This window comes from Pelophylax lessonae (assembly GCF_965119305.1).
Source record: "Pelophylax lessonae genome assembly, chromosome: 4".
NCBI classification, from domain to species: domain Eukaryota; kingdom Metazoa; phylum Chordata; class Amphibia; order Anura; family Ranidae; genus Pelophylax; species Pelophylax lessonae.
Window position 1 is genome coordinate 246,547,218 of NC_138771.1, and position 23,804 is coordinate 246,571,021.

General features: G+C 37.7%; 1 protein-coding gene across 1 annotated transcript in view; it reads right to left on the minus strand.

Annotated features, from left to right (window-relative positions):
- SLC38A4 (solute carrier family 38 member 4) overlaps window positions 1-23,804 on the minus strand; it is a 109,551-nt gene that overhangs the window by 38,086 nt on the left and 47,661 nt on the right. Inside the window, exons 2-12 of the mRNA XM_082254377.1 lie at window positions 22,535-22,756; window positions 19,885-19,978; window positions 19,216-19,331; window positions 14,251-14,324; window positions 13,474-13,566; window positions 5,941-6,022; window positions 5,773-5,855; window positions 5,591-5,649; window positions 4,724-4,993; window positions 4,400-4,479; window positions 3,532-3,632 (exon numbers count right to left, since the gene is read on the minus strand). Coding sequence (XP_082110503.1) covers window positions 3,532-3,632; window positions 4,400-4,479; window positions 4,724-4,993; window positions 5,591-5,649; window positions 5,773-5,855; window positions 5,941-6,022; window positions 13,474-13,566; window positions 14,251-14,324; window positions 19,216-19,331; window positions 19,885-19,978; window positions 22,535-22,653 — 1,171 coding nt within the window. The 5' untranslated portion in view covers window positions 22,654-22,756. The remainder of the gene's footprint in view (window positions 1-3,531; window positions 3,633-4,399; window positions 4,480-4,723; window positions 4,994-5,590; window positions 5,650-5,772; window positions 5,856-5,940; window positions 6,023-13,473; window positions 13,567-14,250; window positions 14,325-19,215; window positions 19,332-19,884; window positions 19,979-22,534; window positions 22,757-23,804) is intronic.

A 23,804-nucleotide genomic window follows, 5' to 3' on the forward strand; every position in this document is an offset into this window, starting at 1 on the left:
CCACCATTAGATGTGGTGGCTGCATTATTTTTGTTATGCTTTTTTTCTTTTATCTTTAGGGTCCTTTCACACGAATGGTCCGATCAGATCCGCCTGTCAGTTTTTTTATGTGGATCTGATCGGATCCTCCATGCATCCCTATGGGGCAGCGGATGACAGCAGAGACATGTCCGCTGACACCCGCTGCCATCTGCATCCGATCCTGTCCATGAAATCAGGGGATCGGTTTGGATGGGATCGGATGAGAGTGGACAGGCGGTCCGCTCTCATCCAATTCCCCATAGAGAGCAGCAGGACTCTGACACCTCTCTCTCCGCACACAGTGCGGAGAGGGAGCTGTCATCTGCCGGCTCAGCGGGGACCAGCGGATCGATCCCCGCTGAGCAGAGAACGGTCTGCACCGCACAGCGGACCATATGAAAGGACCCTCACTCTGGCAGTAGCAGAGTAAGTTGCTAAACTTTACTGTGTTTCTCAAGGAACAGCAGCAGTGTCACCCTAGAACGGGAAGCGTTTCAGTATTACAGAACGTCTTCCCCTCTTCGAATTACCATAACCTGTTTATGGGCTTCAGAGAAGGCTGGGACCAATGTAACTGATAGGAGTGCAGCAGCGGCAGAAAGTACAGAATGTTATACAGTTACTAGTTTTATGGGTATATTTAACAGACTAGAAGGAAGCAAATCAAGAAGTTTATTGCACCTTGCAACTATGCTGTCTGTGGCTGTAGTAAAAAATGATGTAGAGCACGTGTATGGTATTGGATGAGAGCAGACTTCAGTGCATTATGACTACAACTGATGAGGGTATGAAACAAGTCCCCTGTTCATTTAATGCTTTAAAATGAGATTGAATCTGATGACACCACCCTTCCTGGCTGTGGTAAAGGGAGGGAGGGCATGAAAGAACCGAAGGCCACTAGTAACTTATAAGGAAAATGTTTGTTGCAAACTTTCAAAGCTTTGCAGATATCCATATCAAAGTTTTAAACCCTGATTTGCTTAGAGGACTGAAATCAATGTGCGCGACAATATTCACACACCAGTCTTAAAAGTGTCTTTGGAAGTGCAACAGTCACATTCAAGTAATGTAAAATTACATCAGTCCCTGCCCTCCAGGAGCTTAACCCTAGATTATAAGCTCCTGGAGGGTAGAGACTGATGTGAATGTACAAGATATATGCAAAGCACTGCGTAAATTGACAGCGCTATATACAGTATCTCACAAAAGTAAGTACACCCCAATCATTCTTTAAAATATTTTATTATATCTTTTCATGTGACAACACTGAAGAAATGACACTTTGCTACAATGTAAAGTAGTGAGTGTACAGCTTGTATAACAGCAAAGTGTCATTTCTTCAGTGTTGTCACATGACATAATAAAATATTTAACAAAATGTTAGGAGTGTACTCACCTATGTGAGATACTGTAAGTAACTGTAATAAAATAAAATACATCTTTGCATGTTACAGACGAATGGAGATGGAGTTTATTTTTCATTGATCAGATCACACTAAACTGCTGACGGGTGAAATTGGAGAGGCATGTACAGATTGTTGTAGATCTTGTTGCTCTGGGTAAAATGTTTTACAAGCACAAACCATACATGCAAAGTGTTGTTTTAAATGCGTGATTTGAAAATATCTATAAAAACCATCACAAACACATTAAGTTTATTTTTCAAATACATTTTAAATGTGTATTTTCATTTTGCTCTGGAAGATGATGCCAATAATAATAATCCATGACAGAAAAAGCTAAACTAGAAAAGTGTCAAACAAAACCCATTTGAGGGCATGCATAGTTTGCTCTTCCATGTGTCGGCTATGGAGAGGCTACTGCAAACTTTCTCACCCTGCTGGGACTGTATAGGTAGCATGGTCTCTGAATGAACTCTAGCACAATATTCTGCTGAGGTCAGCAAATACCAAATTTTCTGATGATACTTCATGTAAGAATGAGAAATGAGGTATTGTAAATATTAGCATTTTGGATGTTATGCAAAAGAACTTTGTCCTGAACAGAGACTGAACTGTGCCACGTGTGATGATCCTAAAACCTAAAACTTGATTCTGCTGAACGAAACTGACAACCACCTATCTGAAATAATTACATTAGTCAAATTTGAACTTTCATTCTTCAATGTTTTTGTTATTTTTTATTTTTACAAGGCTGTTCATACAGGTAGTAATACAGTTATCTGGTGTCATGATTATTTTGATGAAAAAATTGTATTTTTTCAAGATCAAATGTGGTAAATGGGTAGGTTGACCAATAAGTAATTTATTTAATTATTAAGGATAATCAGTCAGGGTGGAAAATTGAGTCAACTAATTCAATTAATTTCCTTGTTGATTTGTGTTTATCTTGAAATGCTCAAATCGATGATCAATCTTTAACACAGACAATGTGTGTTGAAAAACAAGGTCCATGATGGGCAACTGTGCTTCTTGAGAAACTCACAGCAATGCAGGATAATGTGATAGCTAAATATCAACAATGCTGGGTGGACCTTTATTTCTCCCAAATGTTGACAAGACATTACTCTCATTATAGGCGACTTGGGTCAGCTCACCCTTGATATCGCCCCCACCCCCATTTTTCTATCCTTCCACTCTTCCTCTTCTTATTTTTTCTCCCACTACCCCAAACCCTTCTTGCTTTCCACCTACATTTGCATATACCTATATTTCCAGCTACACTTGCTATTTACAAAGTGAATGTGTTGAAAAGGCAGGGTAAATGACAGTGAATAAATTCCATCATTTAATCTCATTCAGAATGCTTTGACCTCTCAAGCCTTATAATTTCTGCTTTCACTTTCTTCTGTTATTGTATTATTTGAAGCTCCTTTATGTTGGATTACAATCAATACTGCTCAGCAAAGTTACATTTGTCATGGTTGAGCACTTAGGCTAAGACATCTTATTGGCTGTATAAACCATTCCAGTATTTTTCCAAGGTTAACTGTAAATTTCAGGGCTGAAAACATTCAAGAGTACTCTGTAAAATAATAAGTATAATCCTGTATCGTTTTTGTCCAAAAACAATGCATGGCACTGTATAGCTACTATAGTGTTTACACTTTCTGGTTCTTTGTATACGCCAGCTGAAATGGGCACCTTCTCTGAGTAGAATATAGAGGGGCCCTTCATTCCTGATTGCAAGCCAGCCCCTGTCCCCCCATTATCAAGTCAAGTTGACACTCTTACCAAATGTTTGCAGCTGGAAGGTGCAAACACAGTGCTGACCCACAAAGGATCAAGCAGTGCTTGCAGTGTTTTCCAACACTTCAAAGTCACTGTAAAATGTTGCTCAGCACATTGCTAGATTTTTGCTTAAGGAGCCAGCTAACAGCTGTTTTAAAAATAATGTAAATATTATAACTATGCAATTTAATTTAAAAGTACAGTTGTTGTTTTATTAATTATATATGCAGAATCTTTGGAGTTTAAATACCAAATGCTAAATGCTCTCAGCATTTGACCATATATTAGAAAATAGATATTAGAAAATAATTGTACTCACCATAAAACGTAAGATACCCAAAAAGTGCAGCAAAGAGATACATCAAGAGCATTGCTGTTAATGAAAGATTGGAAATGGTCTGCATTTTTCTTTGGGTTCGACTAGAAAAACACATTGAAAGCATGTCAAGCTACTATAAAAAAAATGATATTAAAGTATGCACTAATAATTTATCAGTCTTGAGAAATTAGTAAAGGGTTAATGTACAGGATACTGGGATTTATTTAATAAAGGAGCAAAGGCTAAATAAATGTGATCAATAGTTCATACTCCTATTGCCCAAATGATAAATCAATATGAATATAAATATGACATTTCGTGCAATAAATTCATATATCAAATGCAAACTGTGAAAAATATCAGTTCATTCTAAAAAAGAAAAAGTCTCATTAATGGTAAAACTTCCAAAAAATCAATCAGAGTGATGTGTCTTAGTTGAAGGGTAACATTGCTGCATTGTAAATCTTTCAGTTATTAGCCAATTAACAATAATAATAAGGGAACTTGACCGAGGGAATCAGAAAAGTAAAGAGAACAGGAAATTTTTGCTTGTCACATTTTTTAAAGCAGGGGTCCCCAACCGCTGGGCCGTAGGGTTGGCGGATTGGCAGAGCAAGCTAGTACTGCCACGCTCAAAGTACCAGAGGGCAACCACACCCTCTGTAAAGTGCAACGGGGTTGCATCAAGAAACACTCTGATTATGGTCCCTTATATTCTTTGACCATTGCTGGAAAATGCTCATTATGGCAGAAAAAAAAGGAGCAGCGACAGCTTGTAAACAGCTTGTAAACAGGTTGTATAGCTGCATTTGAGGCTGTGTGGGGGGATATTAATCAATGCATCTGTAAAAAACATATGCTCATTTACCTTTTGAGCTCACTGTAGATTGGTAACACCTCAGGATGGCACACAAAGGCAAAGGCCAAGATTGGAATAGCATAGGCTGTCTAAAAGATATAAGAAGGAGAAGGAGTTTTTTGCTATGCTCAAAAAAGTACATTACACTAATATTGACGTTGTGAAAGCCAGTGAAATCCAGTTTGAAAATGATTTGGAGCTGTACTGTTGAAAAAGGTCACTGTACATAAAACTGGTTGAAATTTGAAAATTAGGTTCAATAAATTAAAATATAACCATAATATATATAACAGGGCTATATTACAAATGACTACAGCAACCATACAGCCTTACCTGGGAGTTGAACACAAATAATTTGGGCTTGCATTTTTCATCTGTGTGGGCTTCAAATTCCACCCCACTTCCATGTGTGTTGTCTTTATGTTCGGCGATCCCTGCTGTTTCCCCTTGATTGTAATCCATCATAAAGTCCACACCAGTATCGATTGTGTAATTTTGTATCATAAGGGGATGCAAATGATAGGTATTATTGCTTGTCAAATTTCCATGATTGGGGTCTAGCAAGGGTAATGGACATGGTATCTGAGTTTTCTTGTAAATCACCTGGAATAGAAAATAATATTTAGCATTTTTATTACCAGTGTTATCAAGAGCTTGAACGTCTTATCTCAAACAATAGTGATCAGATTTGTGTTAGCAAAAATAGGAGTTCTCATTAGAGATGTGCATGACAGAAAAATGTTTTTGTTTTATTTTGGATTCATTAGTTAAGTTCATAATTTTGTTTTGTCAAATTCACTATGTTGGAATGATGTTTTGTATATTTGGATTTGTTTTGTATATTCAAGTTTGTTTCAAATATTTGTTGTTCCTAATCAATTTGTATTTTGGAAGATTGAATATATTCATTTTAATGGGTTAATTTGTTATTTTGGGGGATTACTTATGCATTCTGTTTGGGTGGATGGAGGTGGATCCATCAGAATCTCCGAATCATAACATAGGGAATGGAATGAAAATAATTTTGGATTCATCCATTATGTTATGATTCTGAGATTTTGATGGATCCACCTCCATCCAACTCAAACACAATAAGTAGGAATCATTATAGTATTTCACTTTTACACCTTACTGTATTTTTTTCAGAATGTCTCTATTTCATATGTAGTGCATTTACAAAAAAAAAAAATGGTTCCTTACCACACTGACGAAAAACACCATACAACCCAGAGAAAATCCACTTGTGTATCCAAGGTAACCTGTTAAATTTATAACATACAAATGAATACATTCGCTATATATATTGTACATTTGAACGAGTCTGCCAATCACTCCTAATGATCAGCAGATACTTGATCATAAGAAAAAGAATATGTACTCACCTAAATTCTTCAGCATAGCCAGAGGAAGAATTACCCCAATGGATACAAAGATCACCAGATAGTTCCCATTCAGATACCATTCTCTAAATATAGAGATGCGCTAAAATTAGAACTAGTGTAAGCAGATAGAGAAATAGTATAAATCGTCATAAAAATGTATACATATACCCTGAATTCTCCTCCAGTTTCATGAAAGTTTTAAGTACTTCAGGAAGTTCGTATTTCACAATAAACAGGTAGCTTGACATAGCTGAAAAAAAAACATTAAATAACAGCAAAAGGATAATTAGGTGACCTGGTATAACTGTTTTCATATTATACTTTAACACGTAAGAACTGTTATTACATTTTTTATGTATGCTCTATAATTTTATTGCAGAATATACAAACATTTTTCTTAAGTTATAAAGAATACCTGTCAATATATATATATATATATATATATATATATATATATATATAGTATACAGTATGTAAATTCAAAACATATATAGAAGCATTCACAGGTCTTGCAGCAGATACACATACATACAGATACATCAAAACAACAGCATTTCTATTGTTGACGTTTCAATGAAGCTCAGTCCATCTTTCTCAAGACCGCAGGAGGGAGCCATACAATGAAGGATCTGCTCTATTCCTGTTGGCCGATCATTTCCAGTGAGCAAAGCCTAATATTAGCTAAAGCACCTTCTTATATCATGAGTTATAGAAAGAGAAAAATCTTGAAAGATCTCCTGATAAATACGGAGTTATCACCTATGACTAAAACATCCATCGGATACATTCCTGGCAAACTCGGCTGTTACCGTAGGCCAGATTGTACCACATGCAGCTGTCATGAATAAGATGGACTGAGCTTTATTCAAACATTGTTGTTGTTGTTGTTGTTTTGGTTTACCTCCACTACAAGACCTATGAGTGCCTCTATATTTGCTTTGGATTTGTATTGATTTCTCTGTGGATGAGCACCTGGGCATTTGCCTCACACATAGGGGTTGATTTACTAAAGGTAATAGGACTGCCTATTTATTTATTCATCTATATAAACAGAAGACTCTTGAACTTCAAATACCTATTTGGCCATTGATCCAAATCCATTTTTTTAAAATTTTCCTTGCATGTGATTGGGTATTCTATGCAAAGTGAAGCTTTACCTCATTTACTAAGCTCTTGAGCAACTACACTTGCATAGTGCAACTGCACTTTGCAAAGTGCACAGACTATTTGCCTTTAGTAAATCAGCCCCATAGAGTGTGGTGGTTACCCTTGGGTCTATATACTGTATATTATAGGTAAATAAAGTGTTTCTAAAGCCTTAAAGAGGAGCTGCAGTCTGCTCACATTAATTTGTAATTTGTAAAAAAAAAAAAACATATTCTGAAGCTTCCCTCCAACCACTTTGCATATTATTTTATATATACTGTGATTTTGCACTTGCCAAATATGTTGCAGAGATCTCACTAACTCTGGCTGCAGCCATTTTAACTCTGGGCAGTTGAAGCACTGCCTGTTCACTTCCTGGATTTACACAGAGGCACACAGACACACATACACATACTGTATATATACACACACACACACACACAGACATATATACAGACAGACACACTCACACCACTGCTTGTTTGCACATTTCTCCTCTCGCTCGTGGATCTCTGCAGTCTCCTGTTATCTCTGCCCTCATCCAGCCTTCTCCAGCTCTGCAACTCTCCTTGGCTCTCCTATTACTCACTCCTCCTCCCTTGCTGGCAAACTCTCAGGAGACTTATAGAGAGAGCTGTGCATGATGTCATTAGCCTAGGCTAATGACCAGACAAGAAAGAGGAAGTGGGCTGTATAAGATATTTACTGGCAGAAAAAAATGTTTTACTATCCAAAGTTAAAACAACAAGGGCAGAAGATTTAACAGATGGAAAGATGAAAAAATGACTAAAAGGTCCACTTTAAGGTTTTTCACCTTACTGCATTATATTTACTAAGGTGAAAAACCTTCTCTGCTGTAGTTTCCCCCAAGACCCCCCTTTCCCTTACCTGAGCCCATCTGATCCATCGATGTGCTTGAGCGCATCGGCTCCTTTTGCTGTCTCCCTCCTCAGTGGACAGACTGATAGCAGCGGGAGCGATTGGCTCCCATGGCTGTCAATCAAATCCAGTGACACAGGAGCGAGGGCGGGGCTGAGTCCTGCTATCTGTGGTAATGGACGTAGCAGCGGCACTTGGGAGCAAGCATGCACGGGTATCCACTTTCCCTGGGGGCTCCCAATAAAGATGAGGGGCCTGGAGAGCTGACAGGGGACCCCAGAAGAAGAGGATCGGAGATGCTCCGTGCAAAACCATTGCACAAAGCAGTTAAATATAACATGTTTTTTATTTTTATGAAAAAAAACTTTAGAATCATTTTAATATAATGACATATTTATAAGCAAGTCCTTTATCCAATACTTCCTAGCCTTGTTGCAAAGAAGGCATCCTTTAAAATCTTACACTGATAATAGCTGCCAAGATTGAAACAGCTGTATATGAGTTGAATAAATAATTCTAAATTTAGACGGTGTCTGTGCTTTGAGCCAGTGGTTTTGGAATAATTATTGGCCACAAGGGCATAAAGGAATTTTTTATCTTTATCAATTATACTTCTGAAATAAGCTACAGTGTGTGTATTTAAATATGTTTTTTTAGGTTTAAAGAATTTACTTTCTAGACAAAAAAAATTAAGAAAGAAATCTTGGAACTGGTAAAATTTAAATTAGTCCCTGAGGATGAAAGGAATTAAAGACATTTTTTTTAAACACAACTTTCTGAATAAAAACAAATTTCAATAAGACAGAATGCAGAACTATGAGAATTGTCTTTATGATATAATTAATTGAATATATTCAAGCTAAGATTTCCTAAATGTCAGGGAATGCTGGATATTCATACATTTCCCATGAGGTCATACTGTTAAAGTAACAACGTTTACCACATAAGGAATAGTCAGCTATGTTTACTTTAGAACAGACAGTGGAGAAAAGAGAAAATAATCTAGTTATGTATATCCTAACCCACAGTTTGTCATCCGGTATTCACAAAAGAAGGCAAAATTAATTCTAACTGTAAAACAAAAGGTGTTAAAAGTCTTAGTTTGTTTTCTTTAAAAATCCGCTACAGCCTGAGTAGAAAAGCATGTGTCCCGCCTGCATGGTGCAGAGAAAGACTGTTGCTTTCTGTGGGTAAGCAGGGATCTCTTTGCAGAGGTCCAACATGCCCCCTACTGAGTCAGAGCTATAGCTTTTCAATCAGAGGGGCGTGAGGTTTACTGATAGCAAGTAGGCTATAGGTCAAACCCTGCAATGAAAAATAAATACAGAAATATGGTGCACTCAAAACGGCGTTCAACCTTTTTCTCTCCTTCTTAGTTTTCTATATTAGTTACAAGGATACAGCAATGTTTTGGAGTTCTACATCAGATCCTCTGTAAGGCAACAATTGTAGCAAAAGCCCAGTGCTTGTTAAATAATGCAAACAGTCAATCAGCTACAAGCCTAGCACGATAGACAAAGTACTACAATAAATTAGTAAATTAGTAATAAAAAAAAATAAACAACTTACCAAATATATGGTCACATACTGTACATTGCTTTAGGCCCCTTTCACACTTGTACAACCTGAAAGTCGTGTGACTTTGACATGACTTTGATGCGACTTGAAGCAATGCCTGTGTAATCTTGAGGTCTATGGACCTCAAGTCGCATTAAAGTCGGATCAAAGAAGTGCAGGGACTACTTTGAAGTCGCTGCGTCTTGAGGTTGCACAGATATGAATGGTACCCATTGGAAATCATGGGGTATGACTTGCAGTCCCAAGTCGCAGGACAAGTTACACAAGTGTGAAATGGACCTTAATTAGTAGTGAACTCTCTTCTGAAAAAACCCACTGACAGGCAGGGTTTTATAACAGAAGAGACCCTGGAGGTCTCTTTTGTCATAAATGTCTCCCCTGCCTGTCAGCGTGTAATGCATTCTGGGACATGCATGCGCAGCTCAGACCGCATTTACGGCACAATTTCGGTGCCGAGGTGAAGTGATTTCCATGCACTTGCATTGGAGCAATGTCGGGCCATTCAAGGGGTCAAAGATCCGGAACTTGCAAGGAAGGAATAACATGGAAGAGGGACCAGGGGGAGCCATGACAGCCCAGGGCAGGAGGGCTCTGTTTGTAGGTAAGTCTCTCTTATTGCACTAGTATGCGGTGCATACTAGTATATTATGACTTAAATTTGCAGGGGGACACATTTTTTTAGGTTTAGGAGACTTTACTACCGCTTTTTAATCTTTCAAAATTTCAGGAAATACTGGGAATAATTTACTTAAGGCAAAAAGACTCTGTTCACTTTGCAAGGAAATTATCCCCATAATTAGTAGATGAGGCGAAGCTCTGCTGGCTTCCATAATCCAATCATGTGTAAGCAAAATGCTATTTTTTTTTTCTTTGCACATGATTGGGTAATGCGCATGTCAGCACAGCATAGCCCAAGCAAAAATTGGTCCCTGCAGCTCATGCTTAAACTTGAAACATGTCTGGTCAATCACACCAAAGGGGTTTCAATGCATCTAGAATACCCCAGCAGTGGGTAGAAATGTGACCAAACAAGCTCTGCAAACAATGGGAGAATATATTGAATAGAAAGAGAATGATACAAAAACCCCCAGAAATAATGGCCAAAGAAGCACAATATGAAAATATAGAGGGGCAAACTGGGACCAAATGCTCCCTTGGCTACACAATTGTTCAAGACACAAACAAGGAAAGTATAAATAAATATTGCATAACAAAACCCTTCTCCGCTAAAGTAAAAATGGGGGATTCCAAGTTCATGAAAGCATATCAACACCAGAAGTGACAACCTTCTAAACTAAGGTCCTGGTAGATCCAGTTCTAATGGTCCTAGTAGAAAAAGTTATTTTTAATCTTAAAAGCATGTCAAGCATGTTTAAGCTGCAGGAACCATGGCGTCCAATATATGGATCTAAAAGACTTCTTTTTGCAATAGTAACCATGCCCAGTTGCATACCCTATTTGATTTTGAAACATGCTATATCATGTGACCTCTAAACTCATGGACTTATTGGCAAAGTGTATAGCCTCTGGCCTATTGGCATGTGGATCTCTATTTTGTTTAACTGCATTTAAAGATAGGCATATATTAGATCAAGGCTGTGTAAGGTTTTTCATTTTGTGGGTAAATGTATCACAATGAGACAATTACAGATGTTGCAATTTAATTTGCAATTTCTTCTGTAAGTCTCTGCCTTGTACAGTAGGTGGCTTTATGTTTTGATTGAGCTTATTTTTGTATTGGATCTGCCTGCACCAGGACTGATCTGATGGTCCTGCTAGTCTTACAAATATGTAAAGGAGCCTGTTTTACTCCTGCATGAAGCATCCCATCAGCATGCAAAATTTTAAGATTAAGAATTGCGGCTTTCTGTGCCATCCCAAACACGTGATTAAAAGTTTGTACTAATAGAATGTATTCTATTGTCAGGCCTAGACTCACCACAGGCATTCTCCTGGTGGGTCACTTATGGGTTCACACACGTATGACACTTCTTAACCGCCAGATCATTCTGAATGTGGCCCACGATTTGGGAGTCACACTACATTCTGCAGGCTGAATTCTTTTGCTTTCTCCAACTTCAACACTGGCACGTCACATTGCACAGAACTTCCTTGTACCCATCCCAAAAAACTTGATTTGAACACATCTGCCCAAATTCTCCAGGATCCCAGGGCCTCATTTCAGTCCTCTATGCTTCTCTGAAAAACCGTTCTTCATCCACCCCTCTCTCCTATGCAACTCAGTGGGAACAAGATGTGGGAACTGAGATAGACTTGGCGGATTAGAGCGCAGCCTGGTCTTCTGTGTCTAAATGCTCATTTAATACAGCTACCCTGGAGGCGGCAAATAAGGTGCTTCTCCATTTGTTATTGGATCCCTGCCCGCATTGCCCATGCCAATTCTTCCTATAGTTACCACCTTTTCAGGGGCTGTGGCCATAAGGGTGACTTTGTTCATACATGGCGAACGTGCCCTAGACTGATCACTTTCAGTTTTTGGCCTTCTATTCACTTTATTATATCTTCCCATACAAAGAGAAGCCAAGTTTTTCCTGATACACTGTCCAATCCCGAGCCTGCATGCCTACCAGAAGAAGCTCACTTCCTACCTATTTTGGTCATCTAAAAGAAAGATTGCTCAAGCTTGCAAGAAACCATCTGTTCTGAACAGATGTCTTGCATCCGCAACGACACTCATGCTAAGTTTCTGAAAGTTTGGGAACCATGGCGGGCTTATGCCTTTCCTACTCTCCCCCCAACCAACTTGGGTTGCCTATGACAGACAGCCTTGATGCCCCCGAGCCTTTACATGTCCCCCTCTCTAGGCCTTTAAACTGGCCCTTTTTCCCTTCTAGCTTTCCTCATTCTCTCCCTGACTCCCTACTCGTTAGGAGGGCCTTCTCTCTCTTCTTAGTGTCACCTTTCTACCTATTTTTCTCATGATCTTTGCTTTATCTCTTCTCTTTAGTTCTGTATTGGCTCTAAAATGCATCCATTGTGTAGATATTGGTGGGCCTAGAGGACACTCCATTGTTATAGGTCTCTTGGCCCTCATGACATTATGAAAAGTCCTATCTTCAGTTGTTACAATAGTTCTCGTTTCATGCTGCTTCAGTTTATCTACCTTTTGTTAGCTAATTCTTGTCACCGCTGTCAAAGCTAGCCCCTGTGTGGGCAGAACAGTAGCATGTTAGCTATTTGTTAAAATAAATAAAAATAATTTAAACAGAATATATTCTATTGTGAGCTTATTTCTGGGTCCAAATGCATTTACCTCTATAGGGCTTGCATAAACTCTATTCAGGGTAATCCTTATGCTGAATTTTTCAGGACCATCCCTTGTTTTGTTTTTGCAATTGATGGTCTCAGAACATATTTAAAGGACATGTAATAACTGTAAAAACACTTTCAATAAGTGTTTCAGGTGTGCACTGTCATAGTTGGAGTAACCTATTACAATCTGCAGATTTTGTAACTATTGATGTGAATCATTTAGAATCGCAGTGTGATATCTCCTCATCAAGGGGGTCAATTCATGCATAGGAAAACTCAGGAATAAAGACCATTTCTGTAAAGGGACAATTAAGCCTAGTACACACGGGCCGAATGTCGGGAGGCATCAGCCGGTTCAATGGAAACCAGCCGACAATTGGCCAATGTGTACTGCAGCCGGAAGGGACATGACCGAAAAAGGTCTGTCAGTTTTTTTTTTTTCATTTAGCCCTCAGGGTTGAACACAAATGAAAAACTAGTTGTGTGTGCCATGCTTTAAAAGAGTCAGCAAACTCACATAGGACACAGTACCAACAGTATAAATAAATATATGATCTATATACAGAGCTGCAGAAACATTTTTAAGTTGAATGCTGCTGAGGGAAAGATACATGCTTTCCAATCAGCAAGGAGCATAAACTTTGCTGGTTGCAGAGTTATACTTCTGATTCAGTGGGGGGCATGTCGGACGGCTGCAGTGAAACTGCTGCTTCCACAAAAAGAGCAAGAGTCCTTCTCTAAAATATGCTAGAAGAGGCAAGGCTTTTCTACTCAGGGATTTGCTGGAAAGATACGCTACAAGAAACTCTTACCATATCAACTTACCGCCAATGTTTTGCATTGTAATAGATATAAAAGCTGTATATTTTCCAGGCCATCCAAAGGCTTTCTCTCCTAATTTTTCATAAATTAATGAACCTGTTAATAAAATAAATTACTTGAGTTTATTAGTGTAAATAACTAATATAAAAATATCTGTTACTGTAACTAAGGCAAAATGCATTTACTTTTTACTGGGGGAGCACCATTTGTCTTTTAAATTAAAAAAAAAAGTTATATTTTTTATGGAAAAATACTTGGCGCCTTTATGCTTCCAACTGTCAAGAGACATGTTGAAACTTTGTATTTTTGAACATTTGTGTATTTGTCCAGCTAAGCAGGTCTGAATCATGTAACAAAATGTTATATGGTACAATAAAATGTATCAATACGAGTTTGCAGTGGTAGAACCTCTGAGTCTATTGTTTCTACTAAAGTGACATTTGTCACCCAAGAAGGTAACACTCTATTTTCTGTTTCCCATGTCACCTCTCCACCTCCAGCATGCTTATTGGGTGAGGAACTAGCATCATCTCACTGCTGATCCCCAGTCCAAGGAAATGGTAGATGTAACACATCATTAAATAGTGTAATCATGTTCCTGGCTCTGCAGTGTGCAAGAGATATGCAATTATTGAGATATATGATATGTGATTATTTGAAGATCATCCAAACATATCTGCAAATCCTTTGGATAATTGATCAGTTCACATGTACACATGTTAGCTGTGTTTTTCCCAGTTATTTGTCACACTGTGAAAACTAAAAACTAAAAGCTCTTACCTCCTTCCTTTGCTGTCTTTAACAGGAGATGTACAGAGTATAACGATAAAATGGCAACTCCAAGAAGAAGTATCCTGATGTGAAAAGAACATTAACTTATTTTATGTGAAGTAATAGGTCATTTAAATTAAAGTTACAAATCAGTAGATATCTTAAAGTGGAACTTTAGCTGGAAAAAAAGTCCTGATAAATCACTTCTGGCTCGCTGCTTTTGTGGGTGTAGCTATGTTAAACATTAGAAATAAGTGTCTATACAGTTTAAAAACTAGGAAGGCACTGTCCCACTCTGCTCTGTACATGCTCATATACTCTATTCTCTGCAGTGTGCCTAAAATCAGAGCCACTAGTGGCAATCAGCTTGATCTTTAAGTTTTACTGTTGCTGAAGGGGGAAGAAAGCAACAGGAATGACACAGACTGTGCTGAGAGAACAAAGTAATGGAAATAAGAAAGAAAAGCAAGAGAAGTGATGGGGAAAACTCTGCTGCCTGGGAAACACAAAAGAGTTGGGCAAGACATAGACAGTGCGAATTTGGTTGCAGGAAAGGAATTAGCATGATTACCCCAACAACACAGACAGTGATTAATAGGGAAATCCCTCCTGCTGAGCAATTGTTTCGTGGAGCAGAGCCAGTAATTATTGCTAGTGGCTAAAGAGCCTGGCAGGCTGGTTATACCCAAGTTGATCGATTGGTACATTAAACCTACCATTTAATAGTTCGAATCTTGGCCGGTTCCTACTGAGCCGGCCGAGATTCAAACCGTGTATGGCCAGCCTTAAACTTAGCGTTAAACAAGCACAGTGCTTGATCTTATCTCCCTGATGGTCTCTCCTTTCTCCCTCATTGGCAGCCTGTGAACTTTAGCACTGTAAAGCTTCTGTCAGCCTTCCTCTCTATATGAGTCAAGACATACAATCAAGGCTGGAAATATACATATTTTAATTGCAGAAAGTGACATAAAGTGTTTGAGACTAATAAGATTAATAAAAGGGGGAGAGTTACCAATGAGGAAGTAACTGCTCCAGCCTTCGGCAAAATGGCAGCCTTTAGCAAGAAGAATCAGAAGCAATGCAAGAGGTAGTTTACAGCACACATTAATTTTGGTAGCATAATTATTAATGTGTAATGAATGGTCTTTTGTTAAAGAACGTTAATTATTATCAAACTGTTCCGCTTTAATGTACTCAAACTTTATTGTTATCTTTAGAAAATATATGATAAATGTAAATAATATGACATTTGAAAAAGTTCCAGCCTATTAAACAAACAGCAATCCTACCTATCTGTTATCTCATGCTTGGACGCATAAATCATTAGGAATAGGTGGCATAGTAAATTTGCTATTGATCACATTAGCACAAGATGCTGTAACTTATAGCTTAACTAAAACCAAAACAATTGTTTTGTGCACTATACACAGAACAGTGTGTGTGGGGTGTGTGTGTGTGTGTGTGTGGGGGGGGGGGGGGGGGAGGTGGATGTGGGTGTATTATAGTTATGTGTACATAGTCTAAGTTCATTCAGTTCATATTTGTTTGGACATGACTGTACAGAGCATGTTCTATACACATGATCATTATGGAATGTGAGCTTCAGAAGGGAACTTGTAGGTGATTATTGAGCAGCCTAGCCCACATTACATAAGACATGCTAGTTCCTAGAACATAAATGCATAACATCAATTGAGTGTTATCAATTGCTATTATGCAGCTCGCCATATTTAAAATGAGGCAGGACAATACTGTAAACCACAAATATAGTGCATTGTTTTTTGTTGTTTGTTTCTATGTATGGGGCAGATTCACCTAGACGCTGATATACTGTATAAGACACAGTCTTAAAGAGCTAGCAGCATAATACAATCTACTAAAATATGCACGCGTCTCTGGATTGCTTTGCTAAATTATATAATTATAAACATTTATTAAAATAAACAAGTTACATTGGAAGAAGGGGAGGGGGGGGGTACTTCTCTAAATAGCAGACTGTAGTGTGACTAACAGCCTGGAATTACAGAAATGCATTGAAGGAACAGGGGTTGATGACATTGCACAACACAGTCTTGGCAATATGACCTATATATGTCAAGCTTCAGGTTTCTTTATTGGGAAGGTTAGCATGTTTGCTTCAAGATTTCACTTTAGGAAATCTTGCCAATGTTGATGCAGGCAGTAATAAAATTGTGACAGACATTCTAATCCTCTGTCTAATTTTTTTTTTGCTGTTATTGTCTCCAAAAAAGGGCTTTCCAATCATTTCATAGATTGGTGACAACTGTTACCAGGACAGGAAGCATAGAAAATACTCATTAAAAGTGACAAAGCAATAGAAAATTGACAGTGGTTCCAAACCTTTCCCATTATATACAAACAAGGATAAATAATTACGTCTTGCATTTAACTTTAAATTAAAATAGAACTATACACAGAATTGACTAGGGCAATACAAAGCAGAATGGGTTCAAGTTTTTTTGTTTAGGACCCATCTGCCTCAAGTATTGACTACAGCATCACTAGATACCTAACCTTCCACAAGCACAGTCATGCTTCTTATGTGCCCCAAACACTTTCTCGTTCCTCTGCTGACATATCTGGCTCTTCCACTTTCCAATCCTTCTACATCTGCCAAACACTGCCCTAAATCTGATGCCTCTCTCTTTCACATTCTCTAGGACTACTACTATTACTTTTCCCTTGATGTATGAAACCCTTGAGTTTGTCACCTGTGCCTGAAAATGTGTTCCACAATGCCATCTCTACTGCCACTTGCCACTTGCAACTGCTGATCATCCTGCTGTCTTTGCTCAAAGTTGTCCCAGTTTTTTTTCTGGCTCCCACTGTGCTAAACACATTGCATTTGTGCCCTCTGTTTTTTAGTGAATGTCAGATTCACAGATTTATAAGAGCACGCGCAGTTTCATTACAGTGCAATAATATTTGGCCAAAAAAGCTAATCTCTTTAAAGTGAGCAAATTCTTCAAAAAGACAGTTGTCACTTTAGCCTGTTCTCATTTAAATATTTTCCTTCACATCTTGTCCTGATAACATCTGCAAAAATGTTACATCTTCCTTCACTTTCCAATCTGCTGACAATAGTCACAAGGAAAAAATAGAGAGGGTAAGTCTCTACAGCAGGGACAAACTATCAAAGATTGTGATTTTTTACCACTAAAAATGTTTGGGCTATACAGTATATATCTTTTACTGTAGGTTGGTTCCCGGTTTATTATCTTTTATTAGAATTTTACCATTATTTCAGTTAAATGTAGTAGTTAAACATTTGGTTTAAATGTAAAAGTTAAGTTAGGGGTTAGGTTAGGTATTTTAGGAGTTATGTTCTGTTATGGGTCAGGGGTTAGCTTTAGGTTAAAGAGTAATATTTCTGTGACCATACACCAGAAACTTAGAGCACTGCTCTAAGTGCCAAGTCAGAGAACTGTCTGGTGACTGATGTTGGGTGCCGGTGTTCAAGGAGCTCATCCCAGCCCATTCAATCATGCAAGCAACAAGAGGTAGGATGCAATGCACCAGGGAACAGCCCCACTGTGAGATAGCAAAAAGAAGCTTCAGCCTAACTCCTCATAGGCCAAGTCCCACTGATGTGTTTTACTCCGCTCATCAGGCTTAGTCATAGATGCCTCTATGACTAAGCCCGACCGATGGAGCAATACATGCCAGTGGGGCATGTTTCAGAGTTTAGTAAATTAAGGGGAGCTCTGCTGATTCCATTATCCAATCATGTGCAAGCAAAAAATATTTTTTTTTATTTCCTTGCATCTGATTGGGTATTCTTTGTAAAGGGAAGCTTTACCTCATTTACTAAGCTCTAGAGCACCTGCAATTTGCAAGTGCACAGTCTTTTGCCTTTAGTAAATCAACCCCATTATCTTCTTATATGTACTTGTTTAAACGGCTAATAAAAGCATCAAGGAGGCATCAAATCAGGTTTCTTTTAAACCCATTCATGACTTCTTTATATTTTTCAGGGATTTAAAAATACATGTTAGGAGAATATGCATTACTTTATGAGGTGTTCCTCAGCTAAACCGTCTCTTGGTTTAGGTGCAGTGTTTCATTGATGGTCTGATTAGCAGTGGTACTTGTACAATGTACTTTACAGACATATTCCACAAGCATCAGACAGTTTTTTAGACAGTTTAATTATCCCTGCATCCAAATGAAAACATTATTACTGGCTACACTTGATCAAATATTCTTACTGTACTAATTATATTTAATTCTATTATGTTGCTGAGTTTGATGTGACAAATTAAAATGTCACCATGCATCCCATATTTGGACCTCCATTTTCCTGAACAGAATTAAAGCATACAAACCCACATTCTAGGGCAACGTAACCAGCCACCAAATTATCCATATAAGGGGTGGACATTAAAAGTTCATGAAATGTCCTTCTAATATAAAGCTAATTAAATGTTAAGACCTTGGGTTGCCCTTTTCAACCTTTTCAACACAGAGAAACCAATTAAATAACTTTTCAGTCTCAGGGAACCCCTGCTAAAAATTACTATATCCACAACACATGATACATTGGAGTGATGGTCACTGGGAAGAATTCTCCTTACATTTGTGGTCATTGGGATGAAACTCCCTCTTACAGATAGCTAAAAAGATCATTGTTGTCAGTGTAAACTTATCTGAAAGGCAGAAGTTGCTCATTGCTTAAGGAACCTCTTTCAACATCTGGAGGAACCCAAGTTGAAAAACCTTGCCTTAAGTCATTATCTTTTTATTATTGTTATTGTTGTTATTATTATTACTATTATCATCATCATCATTGCTACAATAGTTAAGTATAATAAAGGAAGTCTAAACATTTTTTTTTCTTTACTGGGGTATGATTCACAGAATGAGTTGTATAAACACTTGATTTAAAAGAGACATGAGTAATATAGAGAGTTTATATTAGTGATTTTTTTTTTTAATTAATACACTTTTACTTACACAAACAGTATAATGCCTGTATTAGCCATTGCATAGGAGAGCCCCAGAATTCCACTACCCATGATAGCGTTGCTCAGGTTGAATACCGACATGCCAAATGAAGTGGTCCCAGGATGCTTTTTGGTAAAAATAAAAAGAGAAACAGTTCTTTTAGTTTTGGGAAAGAGACTTTCAGAGAGAAAATGCCAGCAGGTCACAGATTTCTCGATCTTCTGGTAAGTATTAGCTTTAATGTACTCAGGGCTTCATTGCATTTATGAGTTAATAATTACACACAGTATAAACTTATTGACACCGGCCTGCAATTGCTGAGGCTTGCTATGTCAAAGCAACATGGATGGTAAGGTCAAAGTGTTAAGGACAGAGTTTCACAAGAGACATGCAAGACTAGTATTTCAGATACTCATTTCAGTATTTCAGAAAATCATGGTTTATCAATGCATTTAGAAAACTGGATTGTGTGTGTTCCAGATCTGCTTTTCTGAGAATGCTCTAATTACTCATTTTTTCTTAACAATTGGGTCATACTGATGTTATGCGTAAGCCTGATTCAAACTGTAAGAATAAATTGTAGTGACTATAAAAGACAATATACAGTTTATAAAATTACTAATATAAGTTTTTTTTAACATGATTCAGCATAATAATAATAATAATAATAATACTCACATGCTCATCTGCATATTCACCCAGTTTCTTCTTTCCGCCTAAACCATTTGTTAGAAACTTCTGACTTTCGGCATCCTCTCCGTCAACATATTGACTGCATTAGAAATATGAGTATACAATAGTATTGAAATTGTGTGAATTATAATAACATTTTATAACAATTAAATTACATTTTTTTATGATTACTTCCAGCACTGTTTGATACTTCTGATCTGCAACCCCCAACCGAATGCTCATACGTTCCTGTGTTTCGTCTTTGATCTCCTTTTGACAACATTATCACTGTTATATGTAAAACTTGCTGCAATTCTGCATATTCTTTACATAATGTAATATGTATTGTGTTCCTTGTTTGAAAATCTCAATACAAAATTATTGAAAGTAAATTAAATTTTGTTAAATTAAATAGCAGTACTTTTTTTTTTCTAAGCCAGTTATTTCCACTATACATTACTAAATGCTGAATTTCTTTATATTCTAAACATGCCAGGGTATTGCAGTTATAAATATTAAAATTATATTTGCTTGGGGAACAGAGATTACGAGAATAGGTAATTGGCCAAATGATCAGACATCAGGGTGTCAATGTAGCCTCCAGTTTATTAAAAAGATGCAAAGTTAAAGGCAATAATGCAAAGGAGCATGCGTTCTCTTCATAGAAATGTCTCTGTGACTCAATCAGGGTAACATGTGGTTGCATAGCATAGTCAGCAGAAAGTCCAGCTGAGAATTACTACTAGAGTAAAACAATTAAGAACAAAGATACTTGTGATTATCCTCAGAAACCTCATCCCTCATAGCAAAGTCTAAGGTAACTGGAAATATAAGTGAATTACCGGAGGGATCCAAGGTCCAAGGAGAAAGAGTCACTCCACTGGAACTGGATTGATCTAATAGCAACTGGGGAGGTGCACTCCTCAATTGCTGGGTCTTCTGGAGAGGCTGCATTTTATTGAGCTCTGGCCCAGCTGCCCACATGGTCTTTCTGGCACTAAACTGGCTACAGATCAATTGTCCTGCATCCCTTTGTAAGAAAGGGAAGCTAAAGAATGTATCGTCCCTGGGCATGTCCAGGATTCTAGAGATTTGCGGGAAATTGCATTAAAGGGACCTGCCCCTGCATCTGAGGTGGTGAGTAAATAGGCATTCCACTACAATGCTAAGCATAAACCAATGTATTCACTGCTGTTAGCTGCAGCCTAGAGAAGGGTGTTCCACTATTTCAAAGCAAAACATGCTAAAAACAGTAGGCTCAAATGGCAGGAGAACCTTTTCTGACACCAGTTACTAAAACTTGCACAGTTTAGTTGCTCTGCTAGTTCTTAGTTGTGAGAGTTTATTTTAAAATAAGTGCAGAGCTGAGTATCCAGTCAAAGGTGATATTTTTCAAGAATAAAAAAAATTATAATAATCTATTTTGCTTCAAAAACAAGTTTGGTCATTCTGTGGGGAAAATGGGTAAAGTATTCACAGCATCCAACATATTCCTAAAGCCTTTTTGTTCTGCAGGTTAGGAAATAAACCTGATGTTGGAATTGTTAACAAGAACAACATATTTCATATTCATTTTGTTTCCAGTTCACTGTCAATTTTTCATTAGTAGATGTTCACTGTAGAACTGGGCATTCAATTATATCTATGTCATGTAGATGCACAGCATTTAAAGCAAATCGGTAGGCAAGACTCAGCTTTTCTGGTACATACTCAGCACCTATAAAAATGCTGACTGGACTGAAACTGGTTCCCCTGACTTCGCATTTATGGTTAACCACTTTAAAAAGTACCACGCATTTCCCCAGTTACTTGTTAGCTTGTCCACTCTCTGCTCCTCTTATTAGTTCCCACTATTGAGTGGTAAGCAGCTAAGTACTGGTGAACACACTGAGGTTGATTTACTTAAGTGTAATGCATGTATCAATTGGCTCAGTGAAACTGTGTTCACTTCATCCAATTATATGGATAAATGAAGACCCTTTCCTTGATTATTGGCTCTGAATATGTTCCCATTTCTCTATGATTTTGCTGTTGCTTTGTCCTGTGCTAGCTTGACCTTCTGCTTTGATATTTACCTTATCTTCACTCTTGATTCATGGTTTCTTACCCAGCTTTAGCTATAGGTAGTGACTTATGGTTTTACTATTCCCAACAGTAGGAGTAATGCCCTGATCAAAACCAGATTCTCCATTTATATAATCAGCATAATTTTCAGCAAGGTTAATTGGATCTAGAATAAAATATATGAAAAGATATTCTCTCCAGAAGGCCAAACTGATTTTCATTCAAATGGCATCCAGGGTCAGCACCTATCTCCTGGGCAAAGATGCTGACCTATACAGTAAATGTGTGGTTTTGCAAAGCAGCCCTAATGTTCTTGGCTGTGTACACATGTTGTCTCACACAGAATAACCCCTGCCTCTGTTGCCTCATACCTTGTGAGTTACCACACTGTGACAATATGCACTTTGTGAATTGTGTTTTTTTTTAAGTAAACTGTTTCTCTATAATTTGTGACAAGTCAGAAATTTATTTGTGCAGACCTGCAAACTTACTGGTACATCCTTTTCCAAGTAAACATCAGCACATTACACATTTTATCAAATCCCAGTTAGGGACCTTGACAATTACGAGCAATAATAGTTTAACAACCTACCTGCTTATTGTAACTTTCTCAGAATCCATTTCTTTGCAGTATCCATCTTCAATGCTGTCTCCACTGTTGCTATCATCATCAAGATCTGTGTTGACTCTTCGCAGCTCCATGCGGTCCATTTTAAGCAATTAATGGATTGATGCACACCTTTACTCAAAGTAAACACTATTGTTCCTGTTAAGGGTTCTAAGTACAACGCAGTCGTCTTCAGAACACTTTGTTCTGCAAACAAAAAAAATCACAATTACATATTTTTCCAATATGATCTGATTATTGATTAATATCATTGCTTATCTATGGTTTTTATTTGTGATGTACATTGCGGACATTTATTTTTCACTACAATTTGAGATAAAATTAAAAAAAACAAAAATCTTAAACTGTGTGTGAGCACATTTTTTTTAAAACATTTTGTAGATGTATTAAAGGGCTAAAGCTCAGTTAGTTTAATTTTTCCTGTCTATGGCCCATTAGAGGATTTTCTTATATTTCCTACCACAGAGATGCAGCAGGAAGTAAAAGGATATTTGAAATTTTGATGAATTCTCTCTGAGAGTAGGTTCACACTTTTTGGGTGTGCGTTTACACAGGCACAGCAGCACATTCATTTAAATAAGATGCTGTACCTGCAAGAAACGTAGGGAAAAAAGCCTCCAACCCTTGTTTTTTTAAAACCGTACCATGTGGTTTCTCGCACATTAAAATGCGATACGTTTTCCGAGGCGTGGTAGTGCTATAAATTATTTTCCCGAGTGTCTGCAAAAGAGCAGTGCATTTTGGCTGCTGGAACTTGCACGTTTATGCATGTGTTCCCTACCCGCACATATGTGAACCTAGGCTTTGACTGCTGTCACCAAAACAACTCATCACAATGGAAGATTTACCCTCATCTTTTGTTCTGGTGACAACTGTAAAATTTCAGATTTCCTATAACTTGGATATTTAGTATAATCTGTGGGCAGGTACAGTTGTTACACTCCAGTTTCCATCCATATATAAATTAAGATGCCAAGTATGTTTAAGAAATTGAAGTGGGTAAAATGCAAGGTCCCCTAATGTCTGGACCCTCTCGACCTTTCTACCATCTCCTGATGGTGTGTCCAACATACCTGTATGAAAAAAGTTATATCACATACTTATTTTACTCCCACTCTTGTAATGGACTGGAGTGTTCTCTTATAAAATTCTGCATTACCCAGAAATCTCCAAGGAAAAAAAGTACTGTCAAGACCAGTGAAGCAGGAGATGTGGGTAAGGTAAGTATAAAATT